Source organism: Myotis davidii, unplaced genomic scaffold, assembly GCF_000327345.1.
Source record: "Myotis davidii unplaced genomic scaffold, ASM32734v1 scaffold271, whole genome shotgun sequence".
Lineage (NCBI taxonomy): Eukaryota > Metazoa > Chordata > Mammalia > Chiroptera > Vespertilionidae > Myotis > Myotis davidii.
In genome coordinates, this window is record NW_006284839.1 from 1,268,207 (window position 1) to 1,287,135 (window position 18,929).

The 18,929-nt window shown below is 40.3% G+C and overlaps 2 protein-coding genes across 2 annotated transcripts in view; one reads left to right on the forward strand and one right to left on the reverse strand.

Annotated features, from left to right (window-relative positions):
- The window catches only part of EXOC6 (exocyst complex component 6), a 102,619-nt gene extending 91,924 nt beyond the window's left edge, over nucleotides 1-10,695 (reverse strand). Inside the window, exons 1-5 of the mRNA XM_006755090.2 lie at nucleotides 10,519-10,695; nucleotides 8,993-9,040; nucleotides 8,816-8,906; nucleotides 5,603-5,648; nucleotides 2,895-3,099 (exon numbers count right to left, since the gene is read on the reverse strand). Of these exons, the coding sequence (XP_006755153.1) occupies nucleotides 2,895-3,099; nucleotides 5,603-5,648; nucleotides 8,816-8,906; nucleotides 8,993-9,040; nucleotides 10,519-10,650 (522 nt within the window). The 5' untranslated portion in view covers nucleotides 10,651-10,695. The remainder of the gene's footprint in view (nucleotides 1-2,894; nucleotides 3,100-5,602; nucleotides 5,649-8,815; nucleotides 8,907-8,992; nucleotides 9,041-10,518) is intronic.
- Nucleotides 10,696-11,481: 786 nt separating this feature from the next.
- On the forward strand, nucleotides 11,482-17,640 carry LOC102765451 (BTB/POZ domain-containing protein 6-like). The gene is given in 3 exon segments (XM_015557871.1): nucleotides 11,482-11,584; nucleotides 16,548-17,049; nucleotides 17,051-17,640. Coding segments are annotated over 3 exon segments (1,062 nt in total). The 3' UTR covers nucleotides 17,508-17,640.
- Nucleotides 17,641-18,929: the final 1,289 nt, after the last annotated feature.

Sequence of the window (18,929 nt, forward strand, 5' to 3'; positions counted from 1 at the left end):
AGGGGGATGTCCACTTACCAGCAGGGAGCAGACCTAAGCTGCAGTGAGACATCCTTAGTGCTGCTGAGGGGGCCTCCTGTTTTTTAAATTTTTTTCTCCAATTGCAATTCAGTTTGGGTGTGTTTTGCTTCCCTATCTTCTAATTTGCTAATTCGGTCCTCTGCTTCTCCTAGCCTACTGTTGAAACTTTCCATAGTGTTTTTTACTGCAGCTATATCACTCTTTATCTCTTCTTGATTCTTACATAAGTTGTTGATTTTTTTTTCATCCATCCAGTTGATGAAATGTATGACCCTCATTCTGAATTCTTTTTCTGATATATTGCATGCCTCCGTTTCACTTAGCTCCTTTTCTGGCGATTCCTCCTTTTCTTTCCTTTAGGGGTTTCTTTGCCTTCCTATTTTTGCTCTCACTGAAGGATCTAGGTGTCGAGTCGTACAGGGGCTGCTCCTTGGGCGGCAGCGGCTCCCTGGGCGGCAGCTGCTCCTTCGGTAGTCATAGCAGAAGCTGCTCCTCAATTGGTGGCGGCTCCTCTGGTAGGCACTGCTCACAGCAGTGATGGCTCCTCTGGCTGGCGAGGCAGGCTGCTCTCACAGCTTCTGCTCCTCGGATTGGGGCAGGCTGCTCACAAGGCTGCTGCTCCTGAGACAGGGGCAGGCTCTGTGCAGTTGTCCATGCGCAGCTGTCTGTGCACAGCTGCTGCTCCTTGGACAGGGCAGGAAGTTCGTGAAGCTGCTGCTCCTCGGACGGGGGCAGGCTGCGCGTGGCTTCTGCTCCTCATACAGGGGTGGGCTGCTGGTGAGGCTGCTGCTTCTCATACGGGGACGGGCTGCACGCGACTGTTGCTCCTTGGAGGGGGGCCGGCTGCTCGCAAGGCTGCTGCTCCTCGGATGGGGGCGGGCTGTGCATGGCTGCTGCTCAGAAAGTCAGTTTATTGCTATGAGGATGTGTTCCACCCAAGAAAGATTATATCTGGGGTGTGGGAGAGTGACTCAGCACAAGGATCCTGGCAGCTGTCCCTTCTGCTCTCGCCCCAGAGCCATAAACCCCAGTCTCTTCTCATGTGACTCTAGTCTTCTCCAGCTTCCCCTCTGCCAGAGCTCAGGGTGAATGGCTGCAAAAGAGTTTTTGTGCATTGACCCTTGAAGAGGGTGCCTATGTCTCTAGCAGACTCCCATCTCTCCCTGGCATACATAATCACTAATTTTCACAGCCAGATGTTATGTGGTCACTTCTTCATGGCTCTGGTGCTCTGGGCTGGAGAGCCCAACATGGGGTTGAGACCCCACACTCCTCAGGGAGAACCTTTGCAGCTGAGATATCCCACCAAGATCTCATCTACTGCCCTGGGGAGCTAGCCCTTTTCATCTCCCTGCCCTTCCTACCAGTCTGCTGTGGCTTCTTCTATAAATCCTTGACTATAAGATTTCTGTTCAGCTATTCTTCGATTGGTTATTCAAGTTGATTGTTCTATATTTTTAGCTGTAATTTCAGTTTGGTCCTGGGAAGAGGTGAGTGTAGCTTCCACTTACTCCACTGCCATCTTGTATCTCTTGCCAATTTCTCCACATTCTTTCCAACACCTGTTTTCTCTCTCTCTCTCTCTCTCTCTCTCTCTCTCTCTCTCTCATATTAGCCATCCTGACAGTGTGAGGTGACATCCCATTGTGATTTTATTTTGCATTTCCCTGAGGTTAGTGATGCTGACATTTCTCATATACCTGTTGGCCATTTGTATGTCTACTTTAAAAAAAACACGTCAGTTGCCCTGGCCAGTTTGGCTCAGTAGTTAGACTGTCAGCCCAAGGACCAAAGTTTCATGGTTTTTGATTTCCCGTCAAGAGTATACACCTCAGCTACAGATTTGATTCCTGGCCCTGGTTGAGATGCAAGCAGGAAGCAACCAATCAATGTGTCTCTCTTATGTTGATGACTTTCTCTCTCTCTCTCTCTCTCTTCCTCTCTCCTTCCCTCCCTCCCTTCCTCTTCCCTCCCATCCACTCTGTCTAAAAATCAATGGGAAAATATCCTCAGATGAGGATAGAAAGAATAGTCTATTCAAGTCCTTAGACCATTTTTAAAATCAGATGATTAGATTCTTTACTCTTGAGTTGTAAGAGTTCCTTACATATTTTGGAGATTAATCCCTAATGAAATATATAGGTTGCAAACATTTTCTTCTATTCTGTAGATGGCCTTTTCATTCTGATAATTGTTTCCTTTGCTGAACAGAAGCATAATGGCTGGGAGATTTATATATGCTGTCACACATGTCAGTAATGCATTCTTTTTCATTGTTAAGTAATATTCCATTTTATGAGTATAGCACAATTTGTTTATCCATTCTCCTTAGGCTGTTGCCAGTTTTTAGCCAACTGTAAATAAAGATACTATGAGCATCGTGAGAACATGTTTTCATTTCTCATTGGTAAATAACTAGGAGAGGAAATGCTGACTCAAAGGTAGGTACATTAACTTTATAACTGCCAAATCTTTTCCCATTGCTTGTCTTTTTATTATTGAGCTGTAGGAGTTTATTCCAGATGATACCTTCAATTTGTTTTAAAGAGAGAGCAATTTAGAACCTTAACATAAAAAGGCTGCCACTTTTCAGCTAATTTTATACCAAATTTGACTGGTGGCAAAATTTACTCTAACACCACATAGAAGGGGAACACTGCTAAGGAATCAGATAGTATGTCAAGTTAAATAAGGAATAACCACAATTCAAAAGAAGACTCTAGTGAATCCATTCTAAACAGGAACCAGGAAAAATGACAAAAGGGTACAACTAAACAAGCATTTCATGGACGTAAAGAAAGTAAACTTTGAATATATTCTATAACCTATATCATTAAATAATTAAATTAAATTTTTAAAAAATTTAACCTCACCTGTTTCATTGCTGCTTCACCTATTTTATTAGAATGTTTTCGAATGCTTTCCAAAAAGTCTTTGAGATCAGACATAGAGATTTCTTTAATATCCTCACGGAGTTTAGGAAGATTTTCTATCATTAGCTGACAAAACCGGTATTGACTAACCCGGGGAAAATAAACATTCTCTAACTGTTCCATAGTTTTTAGAGCAGAGTAATACCTGTGAGAAGTTAGAAAGAAAACTCTATAAAGTTCTTATTACATTAATTTTACAAATAATCAATCTAACACTCCCATAAAAAAAATCAGGTATAAGTAAAACAAACATTTATTTTTATTTACTAATAAGCACAAACTATAAATCATAAGAATAAGCTACAAGCTGAAAATTCATGGCTTATACACTAACATACAACTTCATTTCACTTCATCCAAATTATATCACATCACAAGCATTATAGTCATCACTATACTAAATGTATAATAATTATAAATTTTTAAATTAGAATATTTAGTTGATAGGTGATTTCATTAATATCTCTCCCACCAACACACCATCACCATCCAAAAATACAAAGCACAGATTTAATTTAAAGTAAAATATATTTTTAAGGAATTAAAAAAAAAGTAACTAAGACAATTAGAAATAATATTGTGTCACACAAAAAAATAAAAAACCACTGGCAGAGTGATTTTTTTTTTCCATTTCAACAAATACTGAATGCCTATTACTAAGTAGGCACTGGTGGCATGCTGGATATGCAGCAATTAGTAAAGTATAGCTTATGCCCTAGAAAAACTAATATATAATTTCATATACATCAATTTTCTCTAGACTTCTATAAGACAGATATCTACGGCAGATTATTACTATTAATCTATAGATGAGAAAACTGAAACACAGAAAAAGGATATATAATTTGGTCAAGATACTAAAATTAATAATAGGACTCGAACTTTCCAAAATTGTCAATATCCTGCAATAATATTTACCACCAAAATCCATTTAAGAGTAGGTAGAGGATTTCTAAATTCATTAATTAATATTCTATGCCTTTCCAGTGATTTAGATATTAAAATGAGAAAAGGCACTATCGAAAAACAAACCAGAAAGTAATATATATGCAAACTAAAAAAAAGGTTGAAAAGCTACTTAAAGATATTTATTGGTTTTCTTAGCTTATATATTCTCAAAAGTAGAGTATATTTTGCAAATTGTCACAAAATTGTACCACTAATTTAAAAATTACACCTAAATTTTATTGTAGTAATTTAAAATCACTAGAATTGTTATAATATAAATAATATTACTTAAATATATATATGTATGTGTGTGTGTGTATATATATAGATATGTGTGTGTGTATATATACATTTGGCTCTAGCCAGTTTGCCTCAGCAAACAGAGTGTCAGCCTGTGGACCAAAGGATCCAAGGTTCAATTCCAGTCAAGGGGCACGTACCTTAGTTGCAAGCTCCTCCCGAGCCTGGGCCCTGGTCAAGGCTTACACAGGAGGCAACCATTGTGCAGGAGGCAACCAAACAATGTGTTTCTCTCACATTGATGTTTCTCCGTCTTTCCCTCTCTCTTCCACTCTCCCTAAAAATCAATGGAAATATATACTTGGTTGAGGATTAACAACAACAACAAAGAAACCAAACAAACATTTTATATATATATATATTAGAGGCCCAGTGCACGAACTCGTGCATGGGTGGGGTCCCTCGGCCTGGTCAGCGATCAGGGCCGATTGGGGCCATCTTGCCCAGTCCCGATTGGGGCCGGCCAGAGGGAGGGACCGCAGGAGGCTGGCTGGCCGCGGGAGGTTGGCTGTGGAAGTGCACTGACCACCAGGGGCAGCTCCTGCATTGAGTGTCTGCCCTCTGGTGGTCAGTGTATATCATAGCTACCAACAGGTCATCCGGTCAAAACAGTCGCTTAGGCTTTTATGTATATATATAGATATATAGATATATTTGGTCAGAATTAACACATTTAGGTGAAGGTATTAAGAAGTAACAATTGGTATGGGGATGTAACATATACCATAAGGAATATAGTCAATAATATTGTAATAACTATGTATGGTGTCAGATGGTGATTTATTAGGGTGATCACTCCATTAGTTAGATAAATGTCTAATCACTATGCTGTACAGCTGAAACTAATATAATATTGCATCCAACTGTAATTAAAAAATAAAAAAAAATTTTAAATAAATTTTTCATCTTTAAAACAGGTTAAGCAGTACACCTAATGTTTCTATGGCAATTAATAAACTACTTCAAATTATTTTTACTTTTCATTTGTCATTTATGCATTTGTGTTATAAAACAGAACATGAACTACACTAGCCCAGATTGTCAAAATATAACTACCCATACTTTGCTTTCATCTGTGGACTTACAATACATACTTAGTCTTTGATCTTATGGTCAATGTTGGTAAATTAATCAATATTTTTTCATTCCTGTTCCCAGTTGTCTATTTATCCCTCATCAATATGATCAATCTTTCATATCATTTACATAGGGTAAGGATCCACAAATGAATGGCTAAGAACTGCTTTACTTAATGACCCAGATGAGCAAATTGGATGAACAAAGCATAGAAGCAAACTTCACATGATCCACTATAATTTACAGTAAGTTTAAACATGCCTTCAAGTAATTTTTTAAAAAGGGATTCTTATTAAAAGCAATTAGGAAAGAAGCCAACTCACCTTTTTGCACTCATCTGTTCTTTTAGCTTAGTGTACATTTCCAGCACTGCAGTTAAAAATATAACTCATTTAGCTTTCAAATTAAAAATAATTTTTGAGAGATGAAAATAATAAAGGAAGGCATCAGCATATTATAAATTCATTAATTTTTTCTATAGTTTGATTTAGGCTTACATTTTCAAATAAAATTTTATACTTAGAGTAAATAAAAACATTTTAATTTCTACATATGTTAAACATTATATGTTTTACTACATTTTATTAAACTTGGAACACTTGCATATGCTGACACCTATAATTGAGACATTAACCTACTAACAAATACTCTATTCAGAAACTTACTAATATAATATCTCTTCCCTGCAGGGGAACAGAAAGTTTGGACTTTAGTTATTCAGAGAAAGCTGAATGACAGTGAGATTGATTTTCATTCAATATACCAATAAGATAGCACAACTGTGTTATACCTCATTAAACAATTTTACAAAATTTTACAAAAAATCCACAAAGAAAGAGACACCTCAAAAGCTTATAGCAAACAATGAATTATGACAAAGGCATAAATAAACATAAAGCATCTTCCTTTGTTTTATCATTTCTATCAAAGGTTCAGAAATGCAGTTATTCAATAAAGCTGTTATAAGCTTCAGCAAGATGACATACCATTCATCCTTAATAGAATTTCCAAGTATAAAGTGAGTGAATATATTATTAGCTCATCAAGCCACCTCCAAATTTCCTAGACCAAAGAGATAGACATTTTTTTTCCAGATTTTTCTATTGTTTTATGGCTGCCCTCAGGGATCTTCAAGTTTATAAAAGATTTTGTTTACCTCTCTGAAACCCATAAAAACTGCAAAGGTGGCTATAGTGAACTTGTCCTAATTCTACAGACTCTATGTATATTACTATCATAGCCCCTATACATAATGCAATATTTTTTACATTTCAAACCAAAACATATACCTGGGAAAGAGCCTAAAACTGCTGCTACAAGTATAAACTTGCTTTGAAATCTGTTTTATCTCAACAATTTAGGTAAATTTCATATCTACCTTCTAATATTTCTATATTCTTTTCATATAAAATAATACTTTCCTCAAATATAATCAAGTAAAACTAGTGCACCAGAAAAATGCATTGTTTAACCTGTGACTTCTTATATCCTCTCATACTTCTAATCTAAGGAGGAGGTAAGCAATTGTACAGTAAGTGATGGCTTGTCTTTATTCAGATAAATTATCACATCCTTTAGAGCTGAGACTATGTCACTTTCAACTTTATATTTCCAATATCTACCATAATTCCTGACACAAAAAAGTATTTGTAAGAAGATAATTAGATAGAAGGATAGATGGAGGAAAGGAGGTAGTTCTAGACATGGCTATTAGGAATGCAATGTTTGTACAACTCAGATTATACTACTCAGGAAAAGCACTGAAAGCAAAGACAGTAGCAGTAACAAAATTTTAACTTCCACTTCCCTTTACTTCTCTATTTCAAATAGCCCACTAGGTGAATAAACTGAATTCAGTTCTTTTCCATCCTATCAGTACAAATTTTTTAGGCTTATTACTATTCAGAGACAAAGCATTCAAACTTAGAGACTGTCTTCATGGCCATTTCAGTGTATCTGATGGTGACAAAGAGGTATTACTAAACATTACTATAAAGGAAATAGGTTTTTTAAGCCTGAAACCTCACATAATGAGCAGACATTATATTTACTCAAAGTTAATGTGCACATAGCCCTGGTCCATCAGAGATTAAACTAATTAGAATTTCAGTGATTCTATTTTTTAAAAAGCTATTCTCACAAGTCAGAAAACAATAATTGGTTAGCTAATAAGATCTGCTGACAGTTTTAACATATAATTTGTATTCTAAGCTAACTTCATATTATGTATAGGGTGAAGCAAGAGTCGGTTTACAGTTGTTTATATGAAAAAATCAAACAATCCTATATAATAAAAGCCTAATAGGGTAAGTGTCTGGTCAACCAGTCGGCCGTTCAACCAAAGTATAATATGTTAATGATATGCTAAGGCCGCTCAACCAAAGTATAATATGCTAATGATATGCTAAGGCCGCTCAACTGCTCACTACGATGTGCACTGACAACCAGGGGGCAGATGCTCCGACCGGTAGGTTAGCTTGCTGCTGGGGTCTGGCGGATCAGGATTGAGCAAGATGGGCTGGACACACCCTGGAGTCCTCCTGTGGTCCCTCTCCAGCTGGCCAACCTCCCGCGTCCCTTTGCACTGGTGGGGTCCTTCAGCCTGGCCTGTGCCCTCTTGCAATCGGGACCTCTTGGGGGATGTCAGAGAGCTGGTTTCGGCCCGATCCCGCAGGCCAGGCCGAGGGACCACACTGGTGCACAAATTAGTGCACCAGACCTCTAGTAATTAATAAATAAGAATAAATTCAGTGTTTTGCATACTCACTACTATAAACCTATTTTTGACCCACCCTGTATAGTTATTATATACAAAGCATCTCATTCTATTTCCCAGGATATGAAGGTTCCAGTTCCTTCCTGAAAAAAAAAAAATGCAACACTGCATTGGATTTAATTTACTATATTAAGAAAGAGATGACATACACCTGCTTCCTTTTGTTTAAACAGGATACATCCAGGTAAAGAAAATACTGGTTAGTTTCTTTGAAATTTATTGATGTCCTGGTAATATCTGAGCCCTTACAGACAGTCAGAACCTCAGAAACCTAAAAAGTCAGTCTTTCCAAAATATAGGTGGAAAGGCAAGAATGAAGAAGGGAGAAGACCTAGCATTTTGGGATGTTTTCTTACCTGATCAGCAAAATGAGACTGTGAGCAAAGCAAAACCAAGCTACTTAAGTATCAAATGGAAAACTATAAGCAAAATGGTATGCAAATTAGGACAAGGCAAGAAAATGTCATCTAAAGACACTCCCCATGGGAAAGTATTTTGAAGAATCACAAAGTTGAGGAGGGCACAAGTGAGGCAGAAAGGAAACGGTAAGATTATAGGAGACTGACGTGACAGATCACCAAACGGGGATTTACATTATAGGAAAACTCAGGGAACAAAGTGGATAAGAAAGATAACCCTAAGCTTTTGGGGGGAACAATCACCAAATACCTGTAATTCCCATAATGAATAATGACTAAATGTTATCATTAAATTATAATTTTACCAAGCCAACATTACATTATAGACAAATTTAACTCACCTGGAAGGCACAACTGCAATTTTTCTACTACAGTTGTAATATTCCTCTGCTGAATTCTACATCGAATAATATCTTCTGTTTGGACTACCACCTTAGGAAAAGAAATGTTCATATGTTTAAACGAACAGTTAAATCATATCCACATATTGATACACAACAGATGTATCATTTTCTCACCTCCTTTCCAGCATCTTGAAATCTTCGGTTGGTATCAGTAACTTGTACCTTAAAAATAATTTCACCTTAGTTAGACAAATATGAATAAAACTGCCCTGATGTAACTGCTCACCCTTGTAATCAGATCATGCTTCATGAGAAACTTAGAACAAAGAAATGCAAATTCAAATTAACTCTACAGCTTGAACTTGAACTTTTGATTGAAAAGGGCTTTTAACTTCAATTACTTATGACAGTTCTTTTTAACAGATTCTGTGGCAAACTTCTCAAATTTACTCAAGATTTTTGAACTTTACTTGCTTCTCTAAGTCTGTCAAACAATTCAAATCACTGACCCAATTGACCACTGGTCCTTTTTTGATAACTTCAATGAGGTCTATGTGCCATTCATTGTCTGTAGGAAATGGTGATTGCATTTTACGGTAATTAAACATTCATACTTTGCTGAATGCAAACACTGGGTGGTTGATTAACATCAAACACAGAAATCTCAATCCACAGCAACATTTTAATGCTGCAGGTGCAGGCAAAGCTCAACCTCAAATTTTCCCACATATTAAGTGACTCATTAGGTCATCATAGTAAGGAAGCACATTCTGGTTTATTAAAAATCTCATTAATTTTTTAACAATGATGCTCAGTGACCTCATTGATGCTGTATTTGGTCATTCGCTGTCTGAACATCCTTTATATAATGGTTTTCTAATCATAACCTTTGGTAAACCAGGGTCATTCTGTCTGCTAAGCTCTCCAAATGTAAAGAAAGATAAGTAGGACAATTCTTATAACTATATATTTTGTATTCTGACGGAACAAATCCAGGTCTCATTTAATAAATAATGTTTTTTCTGTGTGGCCAAAAAGGTAGACCAATTTTCTTTAAGAAAATTATACATTGCTATTAAACTAAAAAAAGTTTCAACATTATTAAATAACTTTGAGAATATAATTACACATGGTCGTTTTTAAAGGTTTTTATATTTGTACTAATTGTCATTTTAAAAATTCTAAAACTGCCAATGGGCCTTTCATTGTATGAAGTTTTTTAGTTTATTTCCCTGCATGGAAATAAATCCTGTTAAGTCAATGCATTACTTACTTTACCAAAAAAGGGATTACTCCTGTCATTAGCATGACAACTGTGTTAACAAAGCATGAAGAGCATTCCCAATTATATACACTGATGCACTTCTTGAAAGTAGTACATTTAATAAAGGTTTGTACCATGCACTATAAACTAATACTTGAGTAATTTTTTAAAATATATTTTTATTGATTTCAGAGAGGAAGGGAGAGGGAGACAGAGACAGAAACATCAATGATGAGAGACAATTACCAACTGGCTGCCTCCCACACACCCCCCACTGGGGATCGAGCCGGCAACCAGGGCATGTGCCCTGACCAGGAATCAAACATTGACTATCTGGTTCACAGATCAATGCTCAACCACTGTGTCATGCTGGCCAGGCAACACTTGAGTAATTTAATGACAGCAAAGATAAACTGAATTTTAACATATTTCTTACCTTCAGTTTTTCTGCATCAGTCCTTACTTTAAGGAGTTCTGTAATAGCATCTACAAAACCCTGATGATGAAAATTACACATCTTTTCAATTTCCTTGTCATGATTACGGATACAATTATCCAACTTTTCCATAAACTTTTTGTGTGCATTTGGTTGGTCATCATACACAGACCTGTATGTATATAAAAAGAAAGCTAACATTAATTTCCCAATTCACCAAAATGTATTCTTTGAAACAGCTGATATCTTAACACTTATCTAAATCTTTTAACAGATAAACTAGGGTGATAGCACTGCCAGTAGTAGAAATAATTTGAGTGAAAAATATTTAATTTCTTTTTGAACATATTAATAGTAAAAGAGCCACAGCCCTCTAGATATATCACTAGGCATCTGGAAATAAAGATATGAAGCTCAGGAGGAGTCTTTACATACAAATGTTCAAGAAAGAATGAACGATTAAGGAATGAATGAACAAACTCCTTATTTCTACAGCATTTACTATGTGTCATGACATATTCTAAATGCTTTATATGGTAACCTTCTAATCCTCACAACAAGCTTATAATGTAGGTATTATTACCCTTGCTGTGTATATATAAGTGACAGATTATATAACTGCCACATCTAGCAAGTCACAGCTGGGATATGAATCCTGGCTCCAAGAGTTCATATTCTCAAGTACAAGGCCATATTGCAGTCACTACAATGTTCTCTAAATACGACATACACATTCCTACTGTATCTAAGCTCATGCTGTCTCCACATAGAGGGCAGCCTGCCCTCAACCCGCCATACAAGAAAGGATTAACCTTGTCCAAAGAAAGGTTTGGCCCTTGCCCCCAGATCCTGGGAGGTAAGCCTTTGGAATGTCCTGCCTGATAGATGCCTTTTTTTCCTTGGGGGCCTTAAGCAATGCCAAACAGTCTATGTTAACAATATGATTTACAGTGAGTGAGGACCATGGCATCTGCTCTGGAGGGCTGGAGACTAAGGTCTGCAACACAGGCAGTGAGCCATGCCTACGTGACCAATCCCAGGAAAAATCCTGGATACCATGGCTGGGGTAAGCTTCCTTGGTTGGCAACACTCCGTAAGTGCTGACACACATCATTACTGAGAGATGTAAATGCTGTCCAGACTACTCCACTGGAACAAACAACTGGAAGCTCCTGCCTGGAACTCTCCTAGACCCTGCCTTATACGGCTGTTCTTGTGGTGAATTTTAGTCTGTATCCTTTTGCTGTTAACAAAGAGTAACTGTGAGTATAGCCCAGCCGTGGGCAAACTACGGCCCGCGGGCCGGATCCGGCCCGTTTGGAATGAATAAAACTAAAAAAAAAAAAGACCGTACGCTTTTATGTAATGATGTTTACTTTGAATTTATATTAGTTCACACAAACACTCCATCCATGCTTTTGTTCCGGCCCTCCGGTCCAGTTTAAGAACCCATTGTGGCCCTCGAGTCAAAAAGTTTGCCCACCCCTGGTATAGCCGCTTTGCTAAATTCTGTGAGTCCTGTTAGTGAATTACTGAACCCAAGGGTAGTCTTGGCACCTTCCCCAAAATGCACCCTCCCACCCCCAATCTGTTGACCATAGTTTAAGGTTAGTTCAAGTCCCATTTCCTCCAATAGTCTTTTGTCAATCATTTCAATGCCAAGTAATCTTTTCACGGGCAGGACAGCTAAACATATAGGCCTTTCCATTCATTCTGACATGTAATCATATATGACTTTGCATTGTAATTTAAATGTTTCAATTATATGTCATATATTTTGTTTCTCCACATAGAATATAAGCTTCTGAGGGCAGCCTCGATGGCTTAGGTTTTTAATACATACCTATAATAATACTAGAGAGGACAATATAGGATAGCAATTGTAAGTACTTGGACTGTTAAAGAGCTAAGCTAGAACTAGGCTCTGATCTTGGGCATCTCTTTTCTACCTATACTACTTTCTTTCTCTAATCTAGACTTGGAGCTTTAAATTTCATAAACACAGTGACACCTTCCAGGTGTACATTTCCAGCCCTGACCTCTCTTCTGAAATTCATTTCTCTCCAAGTGGATATCTGATAAGCATCTCAAATATGTATAAAATAAATTACTTTCCTAGTCTCTGAAACTTGCTCCTCTCACACTTTTCTCCCATCTCAGTAATTGCTCTAGCTCTTCTAGTTGGTCAGGCAAAAAACTTTGAAATCATCACTGATTGTCCTCTTTCTCTTACCCCCACCAAAACAATCCAGCAAATCAACCTTCACTACCTCTACTGGTACATCCCTGGGACCAAGCCGTCAACATGCCTTGTCTTCAGTTTGTTCTCAACACAATAGACAGAATGATCCCATTAAAACATAATTCAGATCCCATGTCTCTCTTCTGCTCAAAACCCCATTTTTCTTACAACAGTCCATAAAGCTCTACTTAATTTTTCCCCATGTTATCTCATTGACCTCGTTTCCAACTACTTATTCTTCACTTTACTTATTTCATGTTAGCAACACTGGCCTCCTTGTGGTTCCTGAAACACACCAGGCACATTCCTGTCCTATGCTTTGCCCATAGTTTCCTCTACCTGGATCACATTTCTCATGTGTGGCAGCCTCCCTCTCCTCCTTCAGTCTGTTACCCCCTTCTTTTTAAAAAATATATTTTTTTTATTGATTTCAGAGAGGAAGGGAGAGGGAGAGAGAGATAGAAACATCAATGAGAGAGAATCATTGATTGGCTGCCCCCTCACACTCCCTACCAGGGATCAAGCCCACAACCCAGGCATGTGCCCTGACCGGGAATCAAACTATATCCTCCTGGTTCATAGGTCAACTCTCAATTACTAAGCCACCGTGGCCAGGCTGTTACCCTCTTCTTGATAAGGCCCTTTCCGGCTACAATATCTACATTACACACACACACACACACACACACACACACACACACACACACTTCCCTGCTTTATTTTCTCTCTTTTTTTGTTTTCTAAAATAAAGGAGTTACTTTGTCACTGCAACATTCTTACTACTGGAGAAATACTCTCTACTTCACACTTTATTTTCTGTCTCCCCCTACTACAATGTAAGTTGCATGAGGGCACAGAATGTTTGTGTTTTGTTCTCTGTTGTATATCCAGCCCTAGAATACTGCCTATTATATAGCAGATGCCCAATAAAAAATAATAATTTATGAAAGATGGGTTCATGGATGGATGGATGATAGATAGAATCAGAAAGAATACTTACTAGTTGTTCAACCTCATGTAAGCTACCTGACTTCTCTAAATCTTAATTCTTTCAACAATAAAATAGCGATAAAAAAATTCTGTTATGAGGATTATTATCAGACTACTACATGGATTACAGTAAACACATGAAAAATTCTTAGCACAATAACTGACACACTGTATGTAAGTGCTCATATATATTGGCTACTAGCACAGTATGCACTTAAGAGACAACCAAATCCTTGTAAAATGAGTGAACCCTGCTGAATAATTGAGTACTAGCTGCAAGTATCAAATATGACTAACACTCAATTATCCATTGTTAAATGAGCTGACTACCACTATCACCTGACATTTGTATGCGGCCTTTTGCATTTTTAACATCTAATACTTCATTTCTTTCTTATACCACACCAGAGAAAGTATCACTGCCTCCTTTTCACAAATGAAGAAGCAGGCATAGGAATGGTAAATGACTAATGTAACCTAGTGAGTGACCAAGGCAGGACTAGAATTCCCACCTTGCACTTTTCCTACCATTAGTACATATAAAAAGAACTCTTAATTAAGCAAACAATGTCGTTCCAAAGAAAAATCCATATGCAAGAGGAAGTTTAACTGACCTTGGCATGCCATAAACAAATTTTTATTTCATAATTGTGAGCAAGTATAATAGTCTTTAAGTAATAAATATATGCATTTCTGAGATTTTAAAAACATCTAATCTAATAAAAGAGAAACATGCAAATTGACCGTCCCTCCACCACACCCACCAGCCCACCCACCAGCCAATCAGGAGCAAATTAACCCAACTAAGATGGTGGCAGCCACGGAGCTGGAGCGAGCAGGAGGCTTGGGTTGTCCCGGGCAATGGAGGAAGTCAAGCTTCCCGCCTGCCCTGCTGGCCCTGAGCTCCGCTCAAGGCTACAAAGTTTCAATTATAGAAAATAAATAAATCCCAGATACCTGCTTCCAGCCCACCCTGGCCTCTGCTAAAGGAGCTGTTCTTATCTATATATATATAAAAGCCTATGCGACCGTTATGACTGGTCGACCGAATGAGCGGTTGCTATGCCACACACTGACCACCAGGGGGCAGTTGCTCAATGCAGGAGCTGCCCCCTGGTGGTCAGTGTGCTCCCACAGGGGGAGCTCTGCTCAGCCCCAAGCCAGGCTCATGGCTCCCAGTACAGCGGTGGTGGTGGGAGCCTCTCCCGCCTCCTCAGCAGCACTAAGGATGTCCAATTGCAGCTTAGGCCTGCTCCCTGCTGGCAAGTGGACATGCACCGAGGGCTCCCGGGCTGCCAGAGGGATGTCGGACTGCCAGCTTAGTCCTGATCCCCCAGGGACTGGGCCTAAGCTGGTGGGTGGATATCCCCTGAGAGCTCCCAGGCTGCCAGTGGGATGTCTGACTGTCAGCTTAGGCCTGATCCCCTGGGGAGCAGGCCTAAGCCAGCAGGTGGACAGCCCCAGACTGCGAGAGGGCACAGACTGGGCTGAGGGACCCCTCCAAGTGCACAAATTTTTGTGCACTAGGCCTCTAGTATTTAATAAAACAGTTTGGTAGTTATCTGGCTCTTAAAATACCAGGCAGTAAACAAAACATACCAAAGAACTGGTTTTTCCTCTTACAACAGTTTTAACATTGCAGCGAAATCTAGCAAGAGATATTTCAGGACTGCCTTACTATAGTGTCCCTCCAAAGGAAGTTCCACTCTGTTCTTGAGTGCAAATGCAATACTGTTATCTCTTCTCAATTTAATAGTAACATATAGACAGGAAGATAAATACTTATTTCCCAAAAGTCTATTTTATTTTAGAAAGTTCTTTAAAAATCCATCCTTTGATGTGTCTTTCCAATTTCTTCTCCAGAGTTTTAAAAAACAAAACTAGTATTGTTTTATAGTAATTCAGGACAATGCCAGTGGATCTATTACAGCATACAGGTGAACTCCTCTTTTCCTACTGATACTATTAGTATGGAGGAAAACAATATCAGAACATAACACCCCCCATTCACAGAAAACCAGAGCCTGACATGAATGAACTATTTATATTCCATGCCTTCTGCCTGTCAAGTAAAACTGTCAAGTCTCAATGAAGGTAATAAAAATAACATTAAGGTGCTGAAACCGGGTTGGCTCAGTGGATAGAGCGTCGGCCTGTGGACTGAAAGGTCCCAGGTTTGATTCCGGTCAAGGGCATATACCTGGGTTGCGGGCACATCCCCAGTAGATGTGCAGGAGGCAGCTGATCGATGTTTCTCTCTCATCGATGTTTCTAACGCTCTATCTCTCTCCCTTCCTCTCTGTAAAAAATCAATTAAATATATTTTTAAAAAATAACATTAAGGAATTAGTGCTATAAATGAGAAAGAGTAGGTCATGATCTACCTATTACTAAGTCCTCGTCTCTCCTGACCCTTGATAATCATGAATAGAAGGTGCATCCCAAACTGATACAATCACTTGTCACCCACAGCCATAGCAATGAGAGCATTCTTAGCAGAGTACACAGAAATAAACAGGTTGAGGTGAAAAAAACATTCTAAATTACAGAAATCCTATCTAATAATAGACAAACATGGTAATTGATCGTACCTTCGCTATGCTTCTCATTGGCTAATCAGGGTGTGGGCTCAATGCTGGGAGGTGAAAGGGGAAGGACAGAAGAAGCCGCCTGCTGCTGATGGTGATCGGAAACCCAGGCAGCAGGCAAGAGCATGGGCCCCCTGGCCCATGATCAGAGAACTGGGGCCGCCTTTGCCTGCCCCCCTGCCAGTGATCAGAGAAGCTGGGTGGGGCAGGGAAGAGGCGGCCGTCGGCAAAAGCCTGCGTGCACTTCCTGGAGACGAGCCTGGAAGCCAAGAACGCCTGTGTCCTGCTGTTGCAGAGCTGGCTGTTTGAGGAGCCCGAGCGGACCCAGCACTGCTGGGAGGTCATTGATGAGCAGGCGAAGATGGCCCTACAGTCTGAGGGCTTCTGCGAGATCAACTGGCAGACCCTGGAGGTTGTAATCACCCGGGAGGCCCTCAACACCAAAGAGGCGGTGGTCTTCGAGGCCGTGCTCAACTGGGCCGAGGCCGCGTGCAAACGGCAGGGCCTGCCCGCCACCGCGCGCATCAAGAGGCACATCCTGGGGCTGGCCCTCTACCTGGTCCGCATTCCGACCATGACCCTGGAGGAGTTTGCCAAAGGCGCTGCCCAGTCGGACATCCTGATGCTGGAGGAGACTCACAACATCTTCCTGTGGTACACGGTGGCCAACAAGCCCCTGCTCGACTTCCCACTGACCAAGAGGCGAGGCCTGGGAGCAGAGGTGCCACCGCTTCCAGTCCTCGGCCTACCGCAGCAACCAGTGGCGCTACCGGGGGCGCTGCGACAGCATCCAGTTTGCAGCGGACAGGAGGGTGTTTGTGGTGGGGCTGGGCCTGTACAGATCCAGCTCCGGGAAAGCCGAGTACAGTGTGAAGATCAAGCTCAAGCGCCTGGGGGTGGTCCTCGCCCAGAACCTGATCAGGTTCGTGTCCGACGGCTCCTGCAGCACCTTCCTGGTCTGGTTCGAGCACCCGGTGCAGGTGGAGCAGGACACCTTCTACACGGCCAGCGCCGTGCTGGACGGCAGCGAGCTCAGCTACTTTGGGCAGGAGGGCCTGACAAAGGTGCAGTGCGGGAAGGTGACCTTCCAGTTCCAGTGCTCCTCCGACAGCACCAACGGCACCGGGGTGCAGGGCGGGCAGATCCCCGAGCTCATCTTCTACGCCTGAGGCCGTGGGTGTGCGGGTGCTAGGGGAATGGAGGGCCGCACCCTTTCTCCTTGCCAGGACAGGCTTCAGGACTCCTAACCTTTTGTGCGCAGCTGGCTGTAGCCAGAGGTATAAATGAGACGTTTCTACATGGGCAAAGCCCAGTTCTGAATACAGGGGCCTGGGCCTCATCATATCTCCTGCACATTGGGGTGCACACTCAGGTGGAGGGTGGATTTGGGGGCGGAGGGCAGCCCGGACCCCACCAGAGGTGCCCACGCCACCTGCTTTGTGGGCTTGGCTGTCCCTCCCACTCTACTAGATTTTGTTCTGAGTTGTTCTAAGCTTAAGACCTTCCCTCCAAATCTAAAACCTGGGAAAAGTCATTTTAAAAAAAAATGTCAAGAAATTATTAAAAATACAAGTACTTTGAAAAAATATATAGATACTTCTCCAAACACCAGCTGGTGGGGACAGGGAAGAGGCGGCCACCACCAGCAGCCGCATGGAGGAAGGGATTTGAAGGGTAGGTAGGGGCATTGCCCAACTAAAATGCAATTGGTTTGTTACTGAGTACTATTCATGGGAAGACAGCATCCTGACTCCTTCTTTATACAGCATATTGGGAGTAAAAATGATGCATCCAGGTGGAAATATGATTAGGGGTTGGAAGACAGACAGCAAAAGAAGAAGTCAGTAATAGACACTGAGAGTGTCACTGGCTGACTGGTTGCAAATACTGACTCTCCAGTAGTGACGCCCTCGCCCCCCCCCCGAATGCACAAATTTTTGTGCCCTGGGCTACTAGTAAATTATATTTGTAAAAAGTACTGAAGGATCAGATAAGTGCCAGAATCCAAAGTTTATCAAAAGATAGAATGTTGGCCCTGGAAAGTACACTAGAAAGTTCCTAGTTCTGACTTTCTCAATGTAACAATCTAGCAAAAATCTAAAATCCAGCACACAGCCCAGCTAGCATGGCCCAGTGGTTGAGCACTGACCTATTAACCAGGAGGTAATAGTTCAATTCCCGGTCAGGGTACATGCCCTGGTTTCAGGCTCAATCCCCAGTGTGGGGCATGCAGGAGGCAGCCGATCAATGATGCTCTCTGATCATTGATGTTTCTATTACTCCCTCTCCCTTCCTCTCTAAAATCAATAAAAAAAAAATATTTTGAAAAATATAATAAAATCCAGCACGCAAGCACTCACATAAAACTAATCACTGCATGTGGTTGAGTTAATCCTCTACCCACTCTGATGAAAAGTAATATTAAAAGTAACTATTCTAAAAATGTGCTTTAAAAGGCAATAATAACTATCTGACTGAATAGAGAGCAGCAAAAAAGGAGAAAGGGTGGATATGCATAAGAACACTAGGAAAGGAAAGAAAGCAAAAGCAACTCTTATCCCAAGAATTTCTTGACACCATAGCAGGACTTT